At 44.4% G+C, this 25,835-nt stretch overlaps 1 protein-coding gene across 2 annotated transcripts in view; it reads left to right on the top strand.

Moving 5' to 3' along the window:
• LOC115480842 (UTP--glucose-1-phosphate uridylyltransferase-like) overlaps window positions 1–20,631 on the top strand; it is a 37,350-nt gene extending 16,719 nt beyond the window's left edge. For both annotated transcript variants that reach the window (XM_030219776.1, XM_030219777.1), the window contains 7 exons: window positions 7,902–8,087; window positions 8,900–9,033; window positions 9,136–9,436; window positions 12,896–13,096; window positions 13,637–13,879; window positions 16,148–16,252; window positions 19,292–20,631. In XM_030219776.1, coding sequence (XP_030075636.1) covers window positions 7,902–8,087; window positions 8,900–9,033; window positions 9,136–9,436; window positions 12,896–13,096; window positions 13,637–13,879; window positions 16,148–16,252; window positions 19,292–19,399 — 1,278 coding nt within the window. In that variant the 3' untranslated portion in view covers window positions 19,400–20,631. The remainder of the gene's footprint in view (window positions 1–7,901; window positions 8,088–8,899; window positions 9,034–9,135; window positions 9,437–12,895; window positions 13,097–13,636; window positions 13,880–16,147; window positions 16,253–19,291) is intronic.
• Window positions 20,632–25,835: the final 5,204 nt, after the last annotated feature.

Below are 25,835 nucleotides of genomic sequence, written 5' to 3' on the forward strand. Positions count from 1 at the left end.
AATAACATGTATAGAATGTTTGTACGTTTGGGAAGCTCACCAGGTGCCTTTGGCCTGGATTGGCCGCTGTCGTGGACAGGATGCTGGGCTTGATGGACCCTTGGTCTTTTCCCAGTGTGGCATTACTTATGTACTTATGCCCTAACTACATGAAGAAAGACCCATCGGACTGGTTCATCGAGCACTTCACCAAACACAATGCATTCATGTTTGCAAAAGGACAATTCCCAACAGACAAAGGTGACATAGTACTAACACCAATCCCCAAAAACACAAAAAGCAAAATCAGCAACATCACAAACTACAGACCAGTGGCCTCAATACCGCTATTGACCAAAAAGATGGAGGGCCTTGTAGCACAACAACTAATGGAATACCTGACACAATTTTCAGTCCTTCACAACTCTCAATCAGGCTTCAGACAACAACACAGCACTGAGGCAGTGTTCTGACCTGGTTTTACAGCCTGCCTCGCTGACACAGACTACTCAGTAATTACTGTGGATTCTTTTGGATTCATATTAGGTAAATGAGACTTTTATTAGAGGTTCTAAAATACACAATGATTAAGATATATACAGTTATTAAGCCATATAACTGAAAAGAAACAATACCTATAAACAATCATTACATCACTGGTCCCTACATCCAAGCAATGCTAGACCAGGAAAAGCAATAATACACTATAATATAAACAATGCCTATCCTTACATCACTGGTCCTTACATCATCCAGACTTTTTACATCAGCTGAGAGTAGCCCCTTTTTCAGCGGTCAGAGTCTCATGACTAGGAGTCTGGTTCTATGCGATGCGTCTATCCACAGATGAGCTTCTGGTTTCACTGTAAGAGGCTCCCCTTTTTTATTAGGCTTAGAACTCATGTTCAGAGCTAAGGAAAATTACAGAATGTTTGAGAATTTCTCTGTTTTGGTAAACAAGTGATACAGTGGGAATGTGGTCACATGTTTTTCAGGCCAGGTGGCCAGTCTGAACTCGAAACAGGCTCCACCTCTCCCTTCACATACCAAATTAATTAGAGCTGTCTCTTCTTCTACATTCCTCCAAATCATTTTAAACAATCATTTTAATGAGCGAGTGCACTGCCGGTCACTCAGAGTTGAAAAGCAATCTCTAAAATCCTTTTTATTACAGACGACAGTCATAACTACCCTTATTAACAAAGTTCAGAAGCTTAATATGCCAAGGACAAAACATATTACTATTACAATTCAATATGTCAAGTGCGTTCAACCTAGTAGATCACACAATACTAATGACCCTGATCGACAATATGGGAATCAGCAGACCAGTAGCAGCATGGTTCAATGGTTTCCTAAGGACCAGATCCTACATCATAAACATGTCTAACCAGATATCAACCTCATGGATCTCTGGGGTACCACAGGGATCTCCAATCTCATCAGTACTGTTCAAAGTAATGATGGCGCCACTCGGGAAAAAACTAGAATCCATGGGCTTCCACCCATTCATATATGCAGACATCACCATCTACATACCTTTTCAGAACAGTATCACAGAAATAGAGAAGAAAATTAAAAAGGCCTGGACCTCATGGAAAACTGGGCAACAACTTTCAAACTCAAACTAAACTGAGACAAAACCAAATTCCTGGTACTATTCAGCCCACACAACCCCACATCCTACCAAAATTTCACAATCAATCATCAAACATACTAAATCAAAAAACAACTAAAAATATTAGGAATCACTCTCGATAAACATCTATCACTGGACAGTCAAATATCAGCAGTCTGTACTCCTGCAATGCCCTTTTCAATGGCCTAAAGGTAGTTGAATTACAGAGACTGCAGTTGATCCAGAATATAACAGTAAAATTAATCACTGGTGCATGAAAATTATGTTGACATGAGCTACTCGTTGCTTTAACAGTAACCTTTTAGCCAGGGGTTCCTAACCCAGTCTTCAGGGCACACCTAGGCAGTCTGGTTTTCAGGCTATCCACAATGAATATGCATGAAGATAGATTTGCATACATTGGAGGCCCTACATGCAGGGCCGTGCCAAGGGTCTCTGGCGCCCCCCTGCAGACTACCAGTTGGCGCCCCCCCCCCCCCCTGCCTGGCTCCAAGGCAGCGATTCCCCTCTCTCCTTGACGTCAGAAGAAGGCGGGGCAGTGAGCAGCGAACAAGGGAAGACTAGAGACGTTGGGACTGGGAGCGCCGCCTCCTTCACTGACGCTGCGCTGCCGGAGGAAGGTAAATTTAAAAGAAAAAAAAAAGGAACGGGATCTTGGGGGGGAGAAGAGGGCGGGCAGTTCCTACATGGGAGCGGGAGGGCAGGGTAAGCACGCAGCGGCGGCGCCCCCCAGAGGATAGCGCCCCCCTGCGGCGCTTACCCCACTTACCGCATCGGCACGGCCCTGCCTACATGCAAATTTATCCCATGCATATTCATTGTGGATCTCCTGAAAAACAGACTGGCTGGGTTGAGAACCCCTGATTTAAGCTATTAACCTAAGATCCCATCATCAGGATCACTGCTGTTTCTACCCGTCTATTAATCCCTTACTCCTCAACCAAACATTTAGATCATTCCAGCAAAATATATTTGGCTTGATGCCCTCCAAAATACCTGTTTCTGCATTATAGTCCTTGCTCTGTGAAATGCCCTTTCCCTCCGGACTGAAACCACAGTCCTGAAATTTTAATATAACTGTAAGATATACTTTTTCATTCAGGCCTTCCCAAAAACCCGACTTGCTTTCAAATTGATTTGTACCTTTTGCTCTTTTCTACCCCCTTTTTACCCAATCACCACATACAATTGCAATAATTTTCCTTTTGTGCTTTACTTTTTTTTTGCTTATTCATTTTCTTGGTTTGGTTTTGGTTTTTGTCTTGATTATTCCCCAATATATTGGCTTAGATACGTTATTATGATTTTGCAGTATATCAAAATTAAATTGAACTTGAACTTATTGGTTGTTCCACCATATCAGTTGAGAGCAGGCTTGCCCAAGTTCAGTCCTTGAGGCAGGGGCGTAGCCTAGGCAAGAAGTGGGTGGGTACCAAGTGTTCTCCCCCCCCCCCCCCCCCCCCCTCCAATCACCACCAAAAAAATATTTCAGCAGGTAGGAAAATGCTTCTTGCCACCTTGGCAGTCTGCAGCAGGCATGCACTGAAAACTGAGCATGCGCAGATTCTGGTATCGTGGAGAGTAGCGTTTTCATTCCCAACAGGGGGAAGACTTCAGCTGGCAGAGCTTGGGATCCCCACCAGCTACCGCTAAACGTGTTCTACTGTTGGGTGGGCCTAAGACCTAAGTGGGCGGGCCCTGGCCCACCCAGGCCCACCTGTGGCTACGCCACTGCCTTGAGGGCTACAAACAAGCCAGATTTTCAGGATATCCCTAATGAATATGCATAAACACTAATTATTCCAGGGTTAAATATATTACTCAATAACTGTACTCAATATTTAAATATCAACTCCTAACAGTTATATTCAATACTTTTTATTCATTATATAACATATATTTTTGACTTCTCCACATATAAGAAAATACCTACATTCATCCTCATTCAAACTGCTTCACATATCAAGACCACTAACTAATATACTGAAACCCTATCTACCAACCTAAGCTCTTCAGTTCTACTAGTCAATATATTCTGTGCACACCGTAATTGCTCAATCCGCTGATTAATCCACTGGTTTGTCCACGAAAACCTTTACTTCACAAGTCAGCACTCAACCTGACTCCACTGATAAGTTCATCATCACACATATTTTGAACTTCACAAATCAGCACTTTTTATATTGTTTTTCCAACGGTAATGCCATCACAAAATGTTTTTGTTGCAAGGCTTCTTGGTGGAGACACTCCTTCTCCAGGTCTCAAACTCAAGTTTGTAATCAATCCGTTGTAGATCACCCCATACTCTACACAGTCTGTGTTTCGCTACTTGAGCGTCATCAGGAGGCGGGTTTCTAAATAGATTAATCAGCGGATTGAGCAATTACGGTGTGCACAGAATATATTGACTAGTAGAACTGAAGAGCTTAGGTTGGTAGATAGGGTTTCAGTATATTAGTTAGTGGTCTTGATATGTGAAGCAGTTTGAATGAGGATGAATGTAGGTATTTTCTTATATGTGGAGAAGTCAAAAATATATGTTATATAATGAATAAAAAGTATTGAATATAACTGTTAGGAGTTGATATTTATAATAATGAATATGCATGAGAGAGATTTGCATACAGTGGAGGAAGTGTGCATGCATATTACTGAAGATCTGGCCTGTTTGCAGCCCTCAAAGACCAAGCTTGGACCTTTAGATACTGTTCGTAGTGTGGGTAGTGTGGTTTTATGTACTGGAATAGTCGCCTATCTTTTTTTAAATTATTTATTTAAATTTTCCAATATACAGTGGGGGAAATAAGTATTTGATCCCTTGCTGATTTTGTAAGTTTGCCCACTGACAAAGACATGAGCAGCCCATAATTGAAGGGTAGGTTATTGGTAACAGTGAGAGATAGCACATCACAAATTAAATCCGGAAAATCACATTGTGGAAAGTATATGAATTTATTTGCATTCTGCAGAGGGAAATAAGTATTTGATCCCCCACCAACCAGTAAGAGATCTGGCCCCTACAGACCAGGTAGATGCTCCAAATCAACTCGTTACCTGCATGACAGACAGCTGTCGGCAATGGTCACCTGTATGAAAGACACCTGTCCACAGACTCAGTGAATCAGTCAGACTCTAACCTCTACAAAATGGCCAAGAGCAAGGAGCTGTCTAAGGATGTCAGGGACAAGATCATACACCTGCACAAGGCTGGAATGGGCTACAAAACCATCAGTAAGACGCTGGGCGAGAAGGAGACAACTGTTGGTGCCATAGTAAGAAAATGGAAGAAGTACAAAATGACTGTCAATCGACAAAGATCTGGGGCTCCACGCAAAATCTCACCTCGTGGGGTATCCTTGATCATGAGGAAGGTTAGAAATCAGCCTACAACTACAAGGGGGGAACTTGTCAATGATCTCAAGGCAGCTGGGACCACTGTCACCACGAAAACCATTGGTAACACATTACGACATAACGGATTGCAATCCTGCAGTGCCCGCAAGGTCCCCCTGCTCCGGAAGGCACATGTGACGGCCCGTCTGAAGTTTGCCAGTGAACACCTGGATGATGCCGAGAGTGATTGGGAGAAGGTGCTGTGGTCAGATGAGACAAAAATTGAGCTCTTTGGCATGAACTCAACTCGCCGTGTTTGGAGGAAGAGAAATGCTGCCTATGACCCAAAGAACACCGTCCCCACTGTCAAGCATGGAGGTGGAAATGTTATGTTTTGGGGGTGTTTCTCTGCTAAGGGCACAGGACTACTTCACCGCATCAATGGGAGAATGGATGGGGCCATGTACCGTACAATTCTGAGTGACAACCTCCTTCCCTCCGCCAGGGCCTTAAAAATGGGTCGTGGCTGGGTCTTCCAGCACGACAATGACCCAAAACATACAGCCAAGGCAACAAAGGAGTGGCTCAGGAAGAAGCACATTAGGGTCATGGAGTGGCCTAGCCAGTCACCAGACCTTAATCCCATTGAAAACTTATGGAGGGAGCTGAAGCTGCGAGTTGCCAAGCGACAGCCCAGAACTCTTAATGATTTAGAGATGATCTGCAAAGAGGAGTGGACCAAAATTCCTCCTGACATGTGTGCAAACCTCATCATCAACTACAGAAGACGTCTGACCGCTGTGCTTGCCAACAAGGGTTTTGCCACCAAGTATTAGGTCTTGTTTGCCAGAGGGATTAAATACTTATTTCCCTCTGCAGAATGCAAATAAATTCATATACTTTCCACAATGTGATTTTCCGGATTTAATTTGTGATGTGCTATCTCTCACTGTTACCAATAACCTACCCTTCAATTATGGGCTGCTCATGTCTTTGTCAGTGGGCAAACTTACAAAATCAGCAAGGGATCAAATACTTATTTCCCCCACTGTATCACCACTTAAAGTGAATATGCATTCGGCATTATTTAACATTAGGAAACAAAAATGATAAGTATATATCTTTACAGCCCATTTGTCCACAAGTTAAAGAAATTTGATTCCAAGATTAAGGAAATAAAAAAAAAAATACAATAATTAATAATCAATAGATGCTTCCTCTGGTTCAGACCCCAGCCTGCTAAATTAGGGAAGGTTTACTATATTCACATCAACTCTTGCATCAATAAACTCTTTCAACTGTTTTGGATCTACAAACTGAAAATGTTTACCCTCAAGCATCACATTACAAAAACAAGGAAATCGCAAAACAAAATTTGCTCCCAATGCCACCACCCTGGGGCGAAGTTCCAAAAAGGCCCTTCGTCTCATCTGTGTAGGCCGTGAGAGATCTGGAAAGATACGGCCCTTTGAGCCCAAAAACGAAAGCCGTAGTACGGCATTCCTATCAGGCTCCAACGCGAAAGTGGCAAGCAGAGTTAATCTCTGAGTAACTATTTCTAATGAGCTTTCTAGGAATGAGGTAAGATTCATTCCCTCCCCTATTACGGGGAGGGGTTTCCTACCACCACTCCAGTACTCCCGATGTAATAAGCCCGTGTAATGGGAGGGAGTGAGTCCTTGTCCATTCCCAGGATGTCCACCAAATATTTTTTAACCATCTCCAAAGGATAGATTAACGGCGATTTGGGAAAATTAAGAAACCTAAGGTTAAGTCTTTTAGTCTGATTTTCGAGGTATTCAAGTCGTTTATGTAGGAAATTATTGTCTTTAACCAAAGCTGTTTCTATAGATCCCATTTCTTGAATTTTGATATCCACATGTTCCAATTTCTGGGTTTGCTGTGCAGTCACTTGTGCTTGAAGCAGGGCAGCCTCAGAAAGAACTTCAATATCAGAAGAATTCTGCTTTAAAGTAGTTTGCATAGAGGTTTGGATATTGTAAACCATGTCCTATAGTGACTCCAGCGTCACAATTGCTGGTCTAATCACTCCACTAGCCACAGGAGGAGATTGAGATAGACTATCAGCACGAGCTAACTTGGAAACAATAGCTTGAGGCAATACCTTTGAAGCCTGTTGTAGTAATGTTTCCCGAAGTTGAGAATCTATCTCCGTTGCTGCAGTCACACCCTCAGACAGGACCAGGTGAGCCACTTCGGCGTCTGTCTCTGTTTGAACAGCCAGCAACTCTCTTCCAGGCTGGGGAGGTGCAATTCATTCCACAGGGCTCGAGGAAGCCCCGTTTCCACTCTCGATCGACTCCGAAGGGCCGAGAGCTGCAGAGGGGATCGAAGTTCCCTGAGGACCCGGTTGCTGCCTGGGAAATTGCAGAGTTGTTTGTTTCATCGTCAAGGAGGTCACAGGAACCGATGGAAATTCCTTTACCTTCCCCCTCCGCTTCCCCATCGTTGACGAGGCTACAGAGGCACCGAGAGAAACTCACAAACACAGCAGCCTCCAGGAACAAACACAGGTGCGTCTATTCACAGCACCATCTTGGGAATAGTCTCCCATCTTACAGTTTGATAGGATTGAAAACCTCTCTTTTTACTAAATAAATGAGTTGTGAGTACAGCGATTGCTTTGGGGTGGCTCAGAACCTGGATTTTTATAGCACAGAGATGTTTGCCTTTCTTGTCCTTTTTGGAAATTGTAATTTCTTTGCTTTTATTGTTTTATATACTTTTTATTTGTAAACCACTCAGATGTACATTTGATGTATGGTATATCATGTGTTTAATAAACTTGAAACATTCAAGAGATCTGGTGCCTTGAGAGAAGTCCTAGGCACTTTAAACCTGTAATTGTGATGTGCCACCATGAATGTACGTTTCCTCCTGCTGGTGTCCAAGCAAAGCTCTTTGGAGGCATCTCTCATTTATCTTTCAGATCCAGGCATACGACCTTCTGCAGTCCACACCCTTGCCTAAGGATGTCTCCGAGCTGCTCAACCAGCTAGTGGTTCTGAAGCTGAATGGGGGCCTGGGTACCAGCATGGCCTTTCCGGGCCCCAAGAGTCTTATGAGCGTTTGCAATGAGAACACCTTCCTGGATTTGACTGTGAAACAGATTGAGGTGAGATGCGGCCCAGGGCTTTGAGCTGGTACAGGATGTGAGGCATCAAAAGAAATGTGAAAAGGGCATGTTCCATTCCAGACTTAGGTGTAGTCGGGGGGGGGGGGAGAGAAGGGGGGATAGGGGGAATGGCACACCCCTAAATTCTGTGGCTGCTGGTGCTGAATCAGCTCCCATTCCCCACTGCTGGTATGACATTAATACTCCTACTCCTCCCCCCCCCCCCACACCACCAACTAAGCAGTTAAATTATGCCTATGGTTCTAGGGCACCAATCGGGTGAAGCAGAAGGCATCAAGGAGAGACACCATGCTTTGCATGAGGGGGCATACTGGGGCTCCATGCCTGGGGGGAGTATAGTGTCTTGCAGAAAGCAAGCCATGCCTTGCACAGAGGTGTACCCTGGCAGAGAAATGATAGGATACCAAAGAGAAACACTTCTTGGTTGCATAAGGGACTGTCCGCTTTTCAGTGGTAGATAGTATCTTTAGGTGTAGTTTGCCTGCTTACTTGGGGGGGGGGGGGGAGGCAGGGCAAATGGTAAGGAAGTCATATTGGTATTGGAAGAAGGGGGAGTAATTCAGCATTAACACTCTCAACATTTTGGGGTAGGGCACTGTCTCCTCATGCCCACCCTAAACTATGCCTGTGGCAATAAGGTGGCACCGAGAGTCACAGCTTTGTACAAGGGTCTGTGCATTTAAGCAATAACTCTAGTGAGTCATGGTTGGAGGGAAAACTTAGCTCTGTCCCCTTTCTGCTCATGGGTTGGTGAAGGGGCATACTCAATCACCATTTCTCCTCTTCCCCAGCACCTCAACAAACAGTATGATTGTGATGTGCCTCTGCTTCTCATGAATTCTTTCTACACTGATGAAGAGACTCAGAAAGTCTGCAAAAAATATTCCCATCAACGAGTGCAGGTCCAGACCTTCACGCAGAGCCGGTGAGCCCCAGAAAGGGAGGGGAGGTTTGAAAAAAAATCAGTGATGCCTGTTGATGTGTCACTTGAGTCACTGAGTCCTCCTCCACTCTACCCCTCATGTAGGTTCCCAAGAATAAGAAGGGAGTCCCGGCTGCCAATAGCACGTAGCTTGTCCATGGAAGGTGAGAATGCAAAGGCCTGGTATCCACCAGGGCATGGTGATGTTTATGCCAGTCTGTACCGCTCAGGCCTGCTGCAGGAATTCCTGAACCAAGGCAAACACTTCATCTTCATCTCAAACATTGACAACCTGGGTGCCACCGTGGACCTGCGCATCCTGGGTCACCTGGTTACTACTGCAACAGAGGATCACCCCTGTGAGTTTATCATGGAGGTGACAGATAAGACACCGGCAGATGTCAAGGTGAGAGAGCAGAATGGGTGGAACATTTTCCCTGCCATTTCTGGAAATTCAATCACATAACGCCTCTGTTTGTTCTGTTACACTGGCTTCCAGTACATTATCGAGTCTTATTTAAAATTCTTTGCCTAACTCACAAGGCCTACAATATAGGACTACCCCATTACCTAACAATTCCTTGCACCCCTGCTAAAGGTCTTTAGACTCCCACCGGCTATTCTGAATCAATGGGACACTCAGCTTTGAACTACTTAGCCCCTAAACTTTAGAATAACCTGCCCGCCTATATTCCTGCAGAGCAGTCTTTTCAGTGAATTAAAACTGTTCTAAAAACTCATTTCTTCAGTCTGGCTTTCAGTGGGGATTAGGTGTGCCGGACTGGTTGCCCGATTTGCCTGTATTTGCACTCAGTCATGTGTCTCTGTCCTCTGACAAATGATTCTGCTTTCCTGTTTTGAATTTTGGCAGTCTTTTTTCCTATTTGTTTTTAAAACTGTAAACTGCCTTGATCCACTCACTGGAATTAGGTGGTACTGTATTGTATTTGTATATTGTAACAGTGAATTTCTATTCTGCTTTTAACCAAAAAGGCTACAAGGCAGATAACATACTAAGGTAACTTCACATTAGAAGGAATTTACATTAAGCATAAGACATAAGCATTGCCACACTGGTCCATCTAGCCCAGCACCCTGTCTCCGACAGTGGCCAATCCAGGTCACAATCACCCGGCAAGATCCACGGAGCAAAGCATTTTGTACTGCTTGTCCCAGGAATAGTGGATTTTTCCCTACATCCATTTAATAACATTCTATGGCCTTTTCCTTCAGGAAGCCGTCCAAACCTTTCTTAAACTCTGCTAAGCTAACCGCCTTAACCACATTCTCCGGCAACGAATTCCAGAGTCAAATTATGCGCTGAGTAAAGAAAATTTTTATCTTATTTGTTTTAAACTTACTGCACTCCAGCTTCATCGCATGCCCCCTTGTCCTAGTATTTTTGGAAAGCGTAAACAGACTCTCCATATCTGCCTTTTCCACTCCACTCATTATTTTATATACCTCTATCATATCACCCCTCAGCCGTCTTTTCTCCAAGCTGAATCATAACATTTGCTAAATAAATAATTTCAAACAGTAACCAAAGCAGATCGCTATCAAAACAACTTAAGTTTACAATCTTTGATTCAAAAACAAATAAGTCTTAAAAGCTTTTCTAAATATAACAAATGATGTCATTTGACAAAACTGAATTGGAATACCATTCCAGATCCTTGCAACTTGAAAAACAAAAACATGCTCCCAAATTGATTTATAATTTATATTCTTCATGGTAGGGAAGTCTAAAGATAACCTTTTCCCACCTGGAAATGTTAACAACTGACCCACTGTTTCAGAATTCAATCCATAAAAACTTTTATAGACCAAGCATGCACATTTAAAATGAATACTATCGATCTTGAGCCAATGCAAATCATTCAAGAGAGAAGTAGCTTCATGATATTTACCTACATTAAATATTAACCTAGCAGAGATATTTTGCAAAAGGTGAAGCTTCTTTCTTAATTTCAAAGTAATAGAACAAGAGATTTTACTGCCACGCCCCTCACCAGGTCCAGTAAGCCACTAAAGTCCCGCAGCATACCATGCTAAGAGTCTTGTGAGCCTTTACTTCCTGGTTGCTGCACTTCCCTTTTATAGCCCTAGATGGGGTGCTGACAGATGACCTCACTTCCTGGCTGGGGATATATAAGGAAGTGTTCTATACGTTTCCAGTACTTTGGCAACAGGCTTCCAGAGTTGTGCTTACTGTAGTGGTCATTGCCTCTCTGGCAGTGTTGCCAGGTGGGCGGTTTTACCGCCCAATTGGGCGGTTTTCCGCGACCCGCCACAGGAAATTTTTGCCCGCGGCGGGTTGCGGTTTTTTGGGCTGTTTTTTGGGCTTCAGGGCGGTTTTTTGTGCGGCTTTTTCGACCGCGGGGGGCGGGGTTAGTGACGTTTTTGGGCGGGGTTAGTGACGTGGGAGGCGGGGCCGATGACGGGGGAGGCGGGGCCGGTGCCGGGGGAGGCGGGGCCGGCGGGGGCGGGGGCGATGACGCGGGGGTGGGGGTGTCAGGGGCGGGGTTTGAGTTTGGGCGGGTTTTGGGCGGTTTTTGTGCTGGATTGGGTGGGAAAAAAATTTTCCACCTGGCAACACTGCCCTCTGGTTCCAGCTTGTCCCTGCACCCAGTCCTGTTGTTCCAGTCTTTGGACTTCCAGCCCTGTTCATTCTTGCTTCCAGTCCTATTTGCCCTAGTCTTCCAGTCCTGCTTATTACTGCATCCAGTCCTGCATGTTCCAGCCCTCTAGCCTGGCTTGTTTCTGCTCCTAGCCTTGCCCATTCTAGTGTCTCTGCCTTTGCCGTTCTCTGTTCCTGCGGTCCTGTCCACCCTCATCTTGTCCTGTCCTGTGGACCTTCCTGTCCTCCTTCTACCCAAGGGCCCTCTTGGGGGCCAACTGCTGGACAGATCCAGCTATGTTCCAGCCAGTCAGTGTTAGGTGCTGCCTATTGCTTGCTTTCCAGCCAGTCTGAACCAAATCCTGAAAGGACCAGTAGATCCAACCTCGCCAGAATGCAATGATTCACCTTCCTTAACAGTTACAATAATCTAGATGCAGTATTAGATAGAAATAGCTTGTGCAACAGTTCTAAAGCTAGCAGAGCTCAAGGATGACCTCATAGTTCTTAATCACAGTAAAATTAAAAAAAAAACACTTCTTAACTAATTCATTAATTTGATATTCAGACGTTAACTTGGAATCATTCCTAACACTTTAGATTTTTGTTCAAATTTAAGTACAGCTCCTGAAGGCAAAATAACATCAAGATTTGCTGCTGATTACCAAACCAAAGTAATGTGTTTTTTTTGTGTGTTAAGTTTAAGAGAATTAGCTTTTGTCCAGTTATCTACAGTAACTATACGATGATTTGCATTCTGAAGAGTATCATCTAAGGCTCCCAGCTCTGGAAAGAGAACAAATATATTGTTCACATAAGACAATGAGTAGATATTAAAAGAATCATGTATGCTAACTGTGTTCAAATATCCCAGCAGAGATAAAGCAGTTTGATAAAGCAAAGTTTATGTGTTTCTAGAGAGTAGCTTTTCTTTCCTGAAGTTAATTAATTCATTAAATATTGTGAACTTTTCCTACCTTTTTTATTTCCTCAATATTCAAGTTCTGCTCTACTAGCAGTCACTGAGCCGCTTCCTTAAAACTACAATTCCCAGAATACCTTGAGATGATACTTGTGCAGAATATTCCATCCCTTCTGCACACCCCAGCACATCATCATATCACCTCCTTCCTCATATCCAGCCATTCCCCCGTTTGTCTATTTCTAATATACTAGGGGTATGTATTAAACTCAGGAAATGGATTTTCATGGACTGTATGCATATTGTTACCCTTGTCCTTGCAGGGTGGGACCCTGATACAGCATGAGGGGAGCTTGAAACTCCTGGAAATTGCCCAAGTGCCACAGGAACACATAGATGAGTTCACCTCTGTTTCCAAATTCAAAATCTTCAACACCAATAATCTATGGGTGTCTCTGGAGGCCATCAAGAGACTGCAGGACAAGGGAGAAGATATGGATATGGACATCATAGTCAATCCAAAGGTGAGAGGGTGGGGGAGATGATATGGATGTGGAAACCACGACCAACCCAAAAGCGAGAGGGTGGGAGGTGGATGATATGGAATGAAAGCTATGGCCAACCTAAAGATGAAATGGGTGTGGATGATATAGGTATGGAGACCATGGCCAATGCAAAGATAAGAAGGTAGGGTGATAATATGGAAGTGAAGATTGTGGCCAACCCAAAGGTGAGAGGGTAGGAGGTGGATGACATGGATGTGAAGACTATGGCCATCTTAAAGACAAAACGGGTGTGGATGATATAGATATGGAGACCATGTCCAACCCAAAGGTAAGAAGATGGGGTCATGATTTGGAGGTGAAGACTTTGGCCAATCCTAAGATGGGGGTAGGTCAGATGATATACAGGTGGACAAGATAGGGTGATATGAATGGGAAGACGGCAGCCAACCCAAAGATGAGAGGGTGAAGAGCAAGAGGCAGATGATATAGACAATAAAATTATAGTCCCAGTCCTCTACCTCCTTGACTAATAAACATTCTTCTTGTTGCTGTCTTCAGACACTTGATGGGGGTGAGAATATTTTGCAACTGGAGACAGCTGTAGGAGCCGCCATCAAGTGCTTCCCAAATGCACTAGGTGTCAACGTTCCTCGGAGACGCTTTCTGCCAGTCAAGACAACCTCCGACCTCCTGCTGGTGATGTCCAACCTATACAGCCTGCAGGATGGCTGCTTGACTATGAACAAGTTCCGCGAGTTCCAGACAGTACCCCTGATAAAACTAGGTGCCAGCTTCACCAAGGTGCGCCAGTGCTAGCCTGGTTCCAGTTCACTGCTTTGTACCCTTATTGTTGCATGGCTAGTTAAACCACTGGTAGACAGGAGAAGACTGTTTATGCAGGGGTCAAGCATCACACACATCCTGCATTTGGACTTGCATTAACAGGAGCGCGGGAGCGGGGGGGGGAGTGGAGGTATCACTCTTCGTGCTTTGTTCCATAAAGATCTTGACATGTCCAGTTAGGAGGCTGAAGTAACAGGATTATGGTGACATAGAGGGGCATAATCAAAAGGGATGCCCAAGTTTTGCTGAGGACGTCCTCGCAAAACGTCCCGATGGAGGGGCGGGGAAACCCGTATTATCGAAACAAGATGGACGTCCATCTTTCGTTTCGATAATACAGTCGGGGACGCCCAAATCCTGAAATTTAGGTCGTCCTTAGAGATGGTCGTCCCTAGACTTGGTCGTTTCTGATTTTTGACGATAATAGAAACCAAGGACGCCCATCTCAGAAACGAACAAATGCAAGCCCTTTAGTTGTGGGAGGAGCCAGCATTCGTGGTGCACTGGTCCCCCTCGCATGCCAGGACACCAACCAGGCACCCTAGGGGGCACTGCAGTGGACTTCATAAATTGCTCTCAGGTACATAGCTCCCTTACCTTGTGTGCTGAGCCCCCCCAAAGCCCACTACCACCAACTGTACACCACTACCATAGCCCTTATGGGTGAAGGGGAGCACCTAGATGTGGGTACAGTGGGTTTCTGGTGGGTTTTGGAGAGCTCACATTTACCACCACAAGTGTAACAGGTAGGGGGGGATGGGCCTGGGTCCGCCTGCCTGAAGTGCACTGCACCCACTAAAACTGCTCCAGGGACCTGCATACTGCTGTGATGGACCCAAATATGACATTTGAGGCTGGCACAAAAGAGTTTTTAAGATATTTTTTGAGGGTGGGAGGTGGTTAGTGACCACTGGGGGAGTAAGGGGAGGTCATCCCCGATTCTCTTCGGTGGTCATCTGGTCAGTTCGTCAGTTCGGGCACCTTTTGTGCCTTGGTCAAAAGAAAAACAGGACCAGGTAAAGTCGTCCAAGTGCTCGTCAGGGACGCCCTTTTTTTTTTCCATTATGGGTCGAGGATGTCCATGTGTTAGGCACGCCCAAGTCCCGCCTTTGCTGCGCCTCCGACACGCCCCCATGAACTTTGGCCATCCCTGCAATGGAAAGCAGTTGGGGACGCCCAAAATCGGCTTTCAATTATACCGATTTGGGCGATCCTGTGAGAAGGACGCCCACCTTCCGATTTGTGTCGAAAGATGGGCGTCCTTCTCTTTCGAAAATGTGCCTGCTAGCCATCCTGAGAGCTGTGCAGGTGGTAAAGCTGCACAGGGAACAATAGAGACGGATACAAACATAGCCGTGGAACAATTGTGGGGGGCAGTGGCGTAGCCATGGGTGGGCCCAGGCTCACCCACTTTGAGCTCAGGCCCACCAGTAGCAGCACAGCTATGATGTGGCCAGCAGAAGTTCCCAAGCTCAAAACTCCCAACAACTGTCCCTCCTGCATACCTTATAAATAGCAGATCTTCACTTGCAGGAAGCAGCGACTGATACATACTGCTTACACCGGCCCCACAGCCTTCCTTCTGACGTATTCCCGCCTATGCGGAAACAGGAAGCTGCATCAGTGGGAAGGATGTGGGGCCTACATGAGTAGTGTGTATTAGTTGCTCCTCACTGCCGGTGAAAATCTGAAATTTAAAAGGTGTGCAGGAAAGGGGGGATATTTGAGAGACCATATGGCATGCAGGCGAGAGGAGAGACCAACTCACCTATGGGATAGGATGGGATGGGATGGGGTGGGGTTCTTCTGCCCACCCATCTTGTGCCCAGGCCCACCCAAAATGGGTGTCTGGCTACGCCCCTGGTGGGGGGGGGGGCTGCTAGAGAGCGTGTCCCACAGGGTGTGATTCCAGCTTGGGATGCTCCTCCATATGAAAATCGGCACTATTAGTGGGAGGATTAGTGGGTGAACAAACTGGAGAGAGGAGGACATGCTCAGAGGAATGGAGGAATGCTGCATTGCAAGTAACGAAAGTGTGCTAAAATGAGCTCACCTCTCTACTTCCTGTTTAGAGCAGATTATTTTGTGTGTGCAGTAAAACCCTTCCCATGTCGGAAGCAGTTTTAGTGGAGACAAAATCTGTGCTAACGCACAAACAGCCAAACCCAATTGCATGTTACTGAATCAGCCTATAAGGTATTCATTGTCCATCTGTCTGTCCTGCAGGTGCAAGATTTCCTTTGCCGCTTCCAGAACATTCCTAACCTGCTGGAACTGGATCATCTGACTGTGTCAGGTGATGTGACCTTTGGGAAGGATGTCATCCTGAAGGTGAGCAGCTAGGGACGGGCAGGAATTGAAAATGGTGAATTGTGGGAGAGGGCGGGGGAACAGGTTCAACAGAGGAGGTCTCAGTGGAGTGACTTTGAAATGCCAGGATGGGATGAAGTTAAACTGTGTCACACATTAATCGTCCACCAGCTGGTGTCCTGTGAAGCTGGTATTCCTTGGATATAGTATGAGGTAATTTTCAGCCAGCAGTGGGGAGAGTTTTTATAGCCGCTGCTAGCATTATTCCCGGATATTCAATGCTAGGCCATGTCGCTTTGAATATCAACTCCTATGAATTTATTTGATTTTTAAGTTTTATTGTTTTGTGATTAGTAGTTTTTGCTGGAACCCTAACCTTGCAAAACACCCACACTAAAACTTTACTGACTGGAGAAGTTAGGGGGCAGGATTCAGGACAATGGTACCCCCAATGGATCCCAAGTACTTAGGTATAAAAGCAACTTCAAGAAAAGTACCAAACCACTTTGATCTACAAGTTGAGTGTTCCACTCCCTTGGTCAGCTGTAGCTGGGAAAGTGGTATTTACAACTCTTGAAAGATGGGGGGGGGGGGGGGGGGGAGATGGAAAAGCAGCTGTCGTGCAATAGCGACACCTAGTGGCTGAGTTAAGGACCCGTGAATGCAGTACTCTGGACGGAGCTCTGGTGCGTATATTTAGGGGAGGATCGAGGAAGCATATAAACCAAGAATAACAATCACCAGGGCTTACAGAGCCAGATCCAATTGTGGTTCCAATTGTGCTGGAGGCACAAAGAAATAGAAGGAAAGTTAAAGTACCTGGCTCACCCTCCCAAAAAGGTATAGAAAATATGAACCAAAATAAATTCATGCTGCACAGAGGCAGCCTTCTGTTCATAACTGACCACACGATGGCTCTATATTCTGTCCCTTCATGGACCAAAGATGGTGTGTCCTAAGGCAGAAAGAAGGGAAATAATTAAGGGGTATTAGGGCTCTGATCATGATATCTATTCTTTCCTCTTCTGCTCTTATCTCCTAGGGGTTAACCCTCTTTTTTTTTTTTTTGGGGGGGGGGGGGGGAAGGCAGGGAATAACAAGGCCATATTAGCAGTGAGAGGAGAGAAGCCAGTTCTGCACCAGCATCTGGAGCATTTGATTGGGCATCACTCCCTCCCCTACCCCAACTACACCTACGGGTTTAACCGCAACAGCAGGAACCTCTGTCTGTTCAAGCCAGTTGGTTAGGTGTCTGCTTGCAGAATCCAGTTGCCTCTCTACATTGCAAGACAGACTGACATTTCTTTATTAGTTGCAGAGCGTATGCCTTGAGCAAACCCAGGGCCACCCATTGGTAGGGGCCGCCAACTATCGAACCATGCCCACTATCCAGCATTTCTCTCTCTCTCTTTCTCCTTTCCTCTCTCCAGTATCTTTTTATCTTTCTTTCTTTCTCCCCTCCTCCCCGTGGGTTCAATATCACTCTCTAGAGTCCCCACGGTCCTCCAAACATACACTGACAGTGGCAGCAATGAAAACAGGCTGCCTCTGGCAGCCCTATCAGGGTCTTTCTTCTGCCACATCCTACCTCCTCTGATGTAGCTTCTTGTTGGTGAGATGCAGCAGAAGATAGGCCCTTGTAGGGTCAGCTGGAAGTGGACTGTGGGGAGGGACTAAAGAGAAATGCCAAGCCCATAGGGGGGACTAGATTCAGGATTGGGGGAAGGGAGGAGGAAAGATGCTACACCTGGGACATGGGGAGGAAAAGAAACCTAGAAAAGAGATGCTGGTATTGGAGGGAGTATAGGAACAGGGACGCAGAGAGGCAATGCTGGACACAGGAGGAGAATAGGGACAGAAACACTGTTCTGCTCTATTTCCTGATAGGCTCTCTGTACTCAGGAGCTTATCAAGCAGTTAACCAGAGTATGGAACATCACTGTGAAGACTCAGAACTCTTGAACCAAATCTTCTTTAATGCAATTCAAACAAAGGAAAATAACTTACAGTTCTGTAGTGGTGCACAAGAGTCTCTGTCCTGCAGATTGTGAGTTTGCTCTCAACTAGCCTCCTTCCTCTAGCATGCATGGAGGGGCAAGGAGAAATCCAGCTCTGTGCTGGGAGTGAATGCTGTCAATACTTTAAAACTGGTAAAAACCTGGTCATTTGAAGGAGGAGTATGGAACATGTACAGCAGTTAGCTTACAGTCCTTAGAAAACCGTGCCATAGACACATTCTTAACCCCAACATGAAAAGAGAAGGGGCGGTCTACAGCTCAGGTACATAGGGACAAGAGGCCAACCAATATGAAAAGTCCCCCAAGGCCTAGGGAGCAGGGACAGATGCTCAGGAAGAGCCTATCACAAGAGATCTACAATTATATCACTTTGTAGTCCTATCCTACTTAAAGAGCACAGGACACATATAAACAAGAAGCACCCTGCCTCCATGAATATGGGGGCAGAACAAACATAGAGATGAGCTGGTAGACAGGATGGATAAGGGACAAAGAGGAAAGGAGAGAAGAAATGCCAAAAGGACAGGAGACCCTGGAAAGACAGTTAAGAAAAAAAAAATAGAAAAGCACAAAAGAGACACTGGGACCAAAGTAATGCTCGGTCAACAAAGGGAGAAAAACATATTTTTCTGAATGCATTAATTGTAATATGTTATCATTGGGAAATGTGTATCTCTGATATCTTGTATTTCAGTTTCTATTTTTATTACTATGATATGTTTTCTACATAGGTCTGAAATGTGTTTGTTTACTGGAGCTCGGAAGGGGTTTCCCCGTCTCTCTTCCCCTTCCCCCATCCCTATATCCGTGGGAGAGATTGTGTTATAAGGGGCCTATATTAATTTTTCTGCCTAGAGCCCATTCATTTTTAGCTAAACCACTGATTAGTTGCCCCTTGACTTTTAGGCCCGATCAGAGCTACAAGTCCCAGCATGCACCAAGGCACGGAGAATAAAACCAGGCCTGGTGTAGACAGCCCTTATACCATGGACCTCTCTGGTAAACTTGACTTGATGTAGCTCCCACTGCTTTCCTCTCACAGGGCACAGTCATCATCATTGCTAACCATGGTGAGCACATAGACATTCCCACTGGCACGATCCTGGAGAACAAGATTGTGGCAGGCAATTTACGGATCCATGATCACTGATCCATGGACCATAAAGGAATTGGTGCTACAAAGGGAAGAAAACTAAGGAAGTGCTGGCTGTCTGCACTGCCTGTCCTTCCTCTCTACTGAACAGATAAAGGGGCAGAAATGGAGTCAAAGGACAGCTCAGGAGATGATTAATACAGGCCCCCTTCAAAAGGAAACAGCACAAGGCAAAAACTGTCAGAAAGTCTGAGCCACCTCCAAGCTCTTAACCTGCCTCACGGATGCACAGACACCTAAAGACTGGACTGCAGGAACACTTTAAAAATATGTAAAAACAGAAGAGCAGAAAATAAAAGGAGAATTAGGAGTAAGACCTGAGAACTTTTGGGTTTTCAGGTTTCTGCTATATGTTGGTAAGCGTACAGATGTGGTAAAACTGCATTTGTTACTGAAAAACAAGGCCTTCTATAATGAAATAATCCCATAAGTATGGTTGCCCCTGGTTCATATCTGGGCAATGCAGGCTTCTTACTGACTATAATGCCCACCACAAATACCCTGTGCCCCCTCTCCCCCCTCCCCAGTTATCTTTCACATGCCTAGGTCTTTCCCCAAAATTTTGATAATTAAACCAAACAATTATGATTATACCAAAATCAACCTTCCTAGAACACCCCTGTAAAAACATACAATGAGACATTGAACTTTTAGATATTAAACTTTATTTTGGCTTTATATGGGACTAATTTGATCAGGTTACATGTAAAGTTTGTTTTACACACAGAAACAGGCTCTTACAAAACCATGCACGGATGTACATGTGCAAAAACTAGACACACGGTGTGCCAGTACATACACATTCCCAGGGATATAATATAAACAGTGCTGGGGACAAGATGTACTTTATTTATTTATTCATTTGTCTTTGTTTGTTTGTTTATTTATAAGGATTTATTATTAATGCCTTGTTTGAAGAAATTCCCCCAAGGCGGTGTACAGCAAAAACAAATTGATCATAGGCAACAAACAATTACAGCAATAAAACTATTCAAATCACAATACATAGAATGGCATAGTATGCTACTTAAATGTGAAGACAATACATATTCAAACATATTCATAGACAGCATGAGGTATGAGTGGAGATGGAACATAGATGGACCTTTTTACTAAGCTGCGGTAAGCATTAAAACTTGCTTAAGGCTCCTTAAAATGGCCTACCACGGGGTACACTCAGGCTTCCTGTGATAAGTTTTGCATGTGCATATGCTACCCACACGCTAAAAAATAAAATTTATTTAATAGAACTGGGGGGGGGGGGGTTAGGGGCAAAGAGTGGGCGTGGCTATGCTACTTGGTTAGTGCATGGGCATTGCCGCATGCTAACTAATTATCGCAGGATTAGCGCGTGAGCCCATACTATCTACAAAATAGGTATCAGTAGATGCTCACTCACACGTTAATGGGAAAATTAGTGCATGACCATTATTGCAAAAATGTCAAAATTGGCCATTCACAAGGCAGACGTGCCTATTTATTTGGTGATGTGACTTTTCTAGAAGAACTCTGTGTTCGGGAACAAGGGACACGAGGCCTTATCACTTTGATTTCTGGGCACTTGCGAGATAACCTGTGTGTTAGCCACAAGCACAGGGTGCTGTGGGAGAAAGAATTAGGGGTGAGTTACTCGGCAGAGGAGTGGCAGAGAATGGAGAGGCGCTCTGTACGCATATCTCCAGCAGTAAATATTCAAGAAAATTTAACAAAAGTATTATGTTTAAATCTTTTTTATTCTGGAACACAACATATTGTAACGCATCAACTTAGTACATCCACTGCTTCAACTGTACATCATTGCAATGACTACAAATCTTCCAACTGTCTATACAATAATCATCCTGTTCCATACATTTTCTTTTTTCCCCCCCCCCCCCTTTTTCCCCTCCATCCCCCCCTTCCCCCCCGGTCCCTCCCTATCCCTCCCTCCCCTCCGAGACTACTTACACAATATTACTCTGTCCTCCCTCTGTACCATTTGTTTAGATTCTTATAAGTTTTTATTATAGATTATTATAGATTATTATAGATTCAACAAATAACCCCGTGCTGCTGGCGTTAGTGTTTGCCAGAATGGTGCCCATCTCCGCTCAAACTGTTGTCCTCTTTTATTGTCTAAGTGGACCACATCGATCCTCTCCAATCCATTAACATTATCATCTGGGTTCTCCATTGTTGTAAAGTTGGAGCCTTTGGCGTCATCCACTCCAGCAGAATCACCTTTTTGGCTGTAATGACCGCTCTGTTTGTAAATTCTTTAAGTCCTTTGGGTTTTGGGGCCACGATTTTAACATGGCCGAACAGTAATTTGTAATCCAGGAGCCAGCAAGTGCCCCACATCTGTGATATGTTTGTTAGTAGTTGTCTCCAAAATTTTTTTATGTGTGGGCATGTCCAGAACATATGTCCCAGCGTGGCCCCAACTTGATTGCATTTAGGGCACTCTCCTGCCGGGGACAGTCCCATGTGAAATGCCCGTCTGGGGGCTATATGCATTCGGACTGCAAACTTATATTGTAGTTCCCAGCACCACACAAAGCCTGTTGATTTCTTCAAGTTTCGTACATGAGTTTTGAAGACGTCTGTTGATAAGGTCTCCCCTAGTTCATCTGACCAGGCCTTAGCTAGCCTTTCATAAGGCAGTTCTGCTGCGGTATCCCGAATGTGTCTATGGTATACCGATAAGGGAACCTTTTGTTGGGCAGACAAGGAATAAGCTTCGGCCAGTTCTTTTTGTACATCTTCAGCCAAATTCTGCCATTTTAAGCTGTCAATGTAATGTTTCAATTGTTGATAATGAAACGGATCTATATTTGTTAGAGAGTATTTGTCTTGCAGTTCCTTGACGGGCATCAAGCGCCCCTGTTCGTTTATGAGCTGATACACATATTGTATTCCTTGCTGTTGCCATCTCTTGAAGATCTGATACATATCTCCAGCTGGGAAAGCTGGGTTTCTTGTTATAGATATAAATGGAGTGGCTCCGGCGTTGAACCTGTGGAGTTTGCAAACCCAGCGCCAAACTTTCTTTGCTGTAGGCATTATCATTGTTCGTCCAAGTTCATATGGCAGGGCTCCCCCTGTTTCATGTAGTATACAACTAAAATGTACGTTGCCCGTCAATGCTAATTCCAGTGGCGTGTCTGAGAAATCTTGCATATTTCTATACCAATCTGCTATATGTCTCATCCCACTTGCAATTGTCATTTGTCTAATGCTTAATAGACCTAAGCCTCCATATTCAACAGGTACCTGTAATGTCCTTAAAGGAAGCCTTGCCTTTTTCCCATTCCACAGAAACTTTTGCAATTGTCTGTTAAGTTCCCTCTCATCCCTATGTTTCAAGTACAACGGCAGAACCTGAAATACATATAACCAGCGGGGTATTATTGTCATATTATATAAGGCAATTCTGCCCATCAAGGATAGTGGGTATCCCTGCCATACAATCAATCTATCTTTTGTATCTCGTAGCAATTTTTGGACATTTTTATCATAAAGATGGCTCAGGTTTTGTGGGATATATACTCCCAAGTATTTCAAAGGGACCCCTTCTGGTAACACTGGTATCTCCCCTCTTCCCCTTTCGGGGGGTACTCCATATACTTGAAGTGCCTGTGACTTTTGTCTATTTAGTACAAACCCTGATAGCCTCCCGTAGGACTCCAACTCTTGTAGTAGTGTGGGCACTGAAGATCTGGGGTTTTTAAGAAGAACTAATAAGTCATCTGCGAATGCTAATGTTTTGATTGTGGCATCTCCTACCCCCACTCCTATAATGTCTGTCCTGAGGTGTAATCTCCTTAACAATGGTTCCAGGGACAAAATAAATAAAAGTGGTGAAAGCGGACAACCTTGGCGTGTCCCCCTAGCTATATTAAATGATGGTGTTTTTACCCCATTAACTAACACTGCAGCTGTTGGATCTGTATATAATACTTGTAGTGCCCGAACAAACCAGCCCTGAAATCCCATAGTCTGTAGGGTTGCAAATAGATATTCCCAACACAGCTTGTCAAAAGCTTTTTCTGCATCTAGGCTGATTGCCAATGATTGTTGTTCAGATCTCTGACATGAGGCCATTCCTATCAGTAGTCTTCTGACATTTCCCACTATTTGCCTCCCTTTAACAAAGCCCACTTGTTCTATACTTATCACCCGAGGTAGTATTCTAGACAGGCGGTTTGCCATTATCTTTGATAATATTTTTAAATCAACATTTATTAGGGATATCGGTCTGTATGAGTCTGGGAGTTCTTCTGCTCTGCCTGGTTTCTTTATTAGTACTATTAAGGCTTCATTTGCATGATCTGCCACCTGTCCTCGCTGCACTGCCTGTTCATAGTTTAACAGCAGTGGCTTAACTAACTTGGTATTTAATATTTTGTAGAACTCTCCCGTCAGTCCGTCCGGGCCAGGTGCTGAGTTTAATTTTAAAAGCTTTATGCATTCCTGTATTTCCTTGCCTGTGATTGGATCATTCAGGGACTTCAGTTCCTGTGAAGTTAGTTCTGGTAAATGAGCTTGTCTCAGGTATTCATTTATTTCTCCTATATCGCTCTTATTTGGGTCGGAATATATTCTCGAGAAATGATGTCTTAGAATTTCTGCTATCTTTTCACTTTTATGATGTAATTCCCCTTGATCATCTTTCAATGTTGTTATTACCTGCTGATTTCCCCATGTTTTAACCATCCCCGCCAACAGTGGGCCCGTTCTATTCCCAAATCTCTGAAATCTGTATTTATTATATAAGATTCCCCTTGTAGCTCTCTCGTGTAAGAGGGAATTAAGTGTTACTTGCACCGACTGCATGTTGTCTCTATTTGCCTCTGTAGGTGCTCTTATAACTTTCTTTTTGGCTATTCACAGTTTCATCTCTAAATCTATTATAGCTTTAGCAATTTTCTTATTCCTGCCGTTTACATATGCTATCGCCTCTCCCCTCATCACTGCTTTGGCTGTGGCCCAGAACAATATGGGGTTGTCTTTGTGTTGGCCATTAAATTGCTCGTATTCATCCCACTTTACCTGCATGTATTTTACAAAGTCTTGGTTTTTACATAGATATGCCGGAAACTTCCATCCCCTTCCATTCTGTTGGTAGTGACTTGGTGCCTCTAGATCTAACCAGACCATAGCGTGATCTGAGATATCAGCAGTCCCTATTTCTACTGAGGCCACGCTAGGGAATAACGATCGATCTACCAGGATATAGTCTAACCTGGAATAAGTCCCGTGGGCTCTTGACAAATGGGTAAAATCTATCTGGCCCGGATGCAGGGTTCTCCAAGAGTCAACCAGGCTCAAGGCTTGCATGAAAGTTGATAGCGTCTTAGCCCTTGGGCCTCCCCTATGGGCTCTATTTGGGTCTGAACAATCTTCCATGGGTCGCGCTACTAAGTTGAAATCTCCCATGACCATTAGCTTCAGAGATCTGTATGGTCTACATAGTTGTATTAAATGATTATAAAAATTTTTATCATATATATTAGGCCCATAAAGGGCTAGCAGCAGCAGCTCTCTGCCCTGCAGCCATACATGCAATAATACATATCTGCCCTTTGGATCTACTGCTATTAGTTCTGTTTTTGATACTAGCCCTTTTCGTATGAGAATGGTTACACCCCCTTTTCGACCTTCTGCTGGAGATGCATGTACTTCGCCCACCCAATTCTTTTTTAGTTTCTGATTTTCTGTCTGGGACAGGCGAGTTTCTTGGATGCATGCTATATCGGTTTGCTTCCTACGTAACGCTGTCAGCACTTTAGCGCGCTTAACAGGAGAGGTAATTCCTCCTACATTCCAGGTGTTAAATCTGATGGTTTTAGCCATTTACCTCTTTTATTGGGTTTTTATAAGAAGGTGTTCTGTAATGTAGGATCGGGCGCCCAGCCTCGCCCTGATCCTTTCTGTCTTGTTTTGTCTGATCTGGGGTTAAATGTTTGTTTTGTATGTCTATGACTTTATCTGAAGGACGGAGCCTCTCTTTTCCTTTTTGATGCTTCTCCTGGTCTGTTAAATGTAGTCCCTGATTCCCTTGTTCCTCTCCCCCCCTTCTATTCCTCCCCCCTCCCTCCCCCATCTTCTTCCTTGCTTTCCCTACCCTTCCCCCCATGTATACCCCGATTCTTTTTTTACTCCCCTCTTTACCTTTCTTGTCTCCCCCTGGATCTTAAATGATCCTAGGTCGTTGTGATGGCCCCCCCGGTCCTCCCCCAACCTTATTCCAGCATACAGTCTTTACGTTTGTAAACTCTGCAACTTTCATTTTTGCATGTTAACTTAACTAACAATTACTTTCATATTTCCAAACTTAAACCTTTGGCTTATTTGTTACAGTCTCGGCTCTTTTACTCCAAACAATATTATATTCCACCACCTCTCAAACCTCTTTCAAACCTGGTCGTGGTGGAGATATCTATAGCCATGA

Source organism: Microcaecilia unicolor, chromosome 11, assembly GCF_901765095.1.
Source record: "Microcaecilia unicolor chromosome 11, aMicUni1.1, whole genome shotgun sequence".
NCBI classification, from domain to species: Eukaryota; Metazoa; Chordata; class Amphibia; order Gymnophiona; family Siphonopidae; genus Microcaecilia; species Microcaecilia unicolor.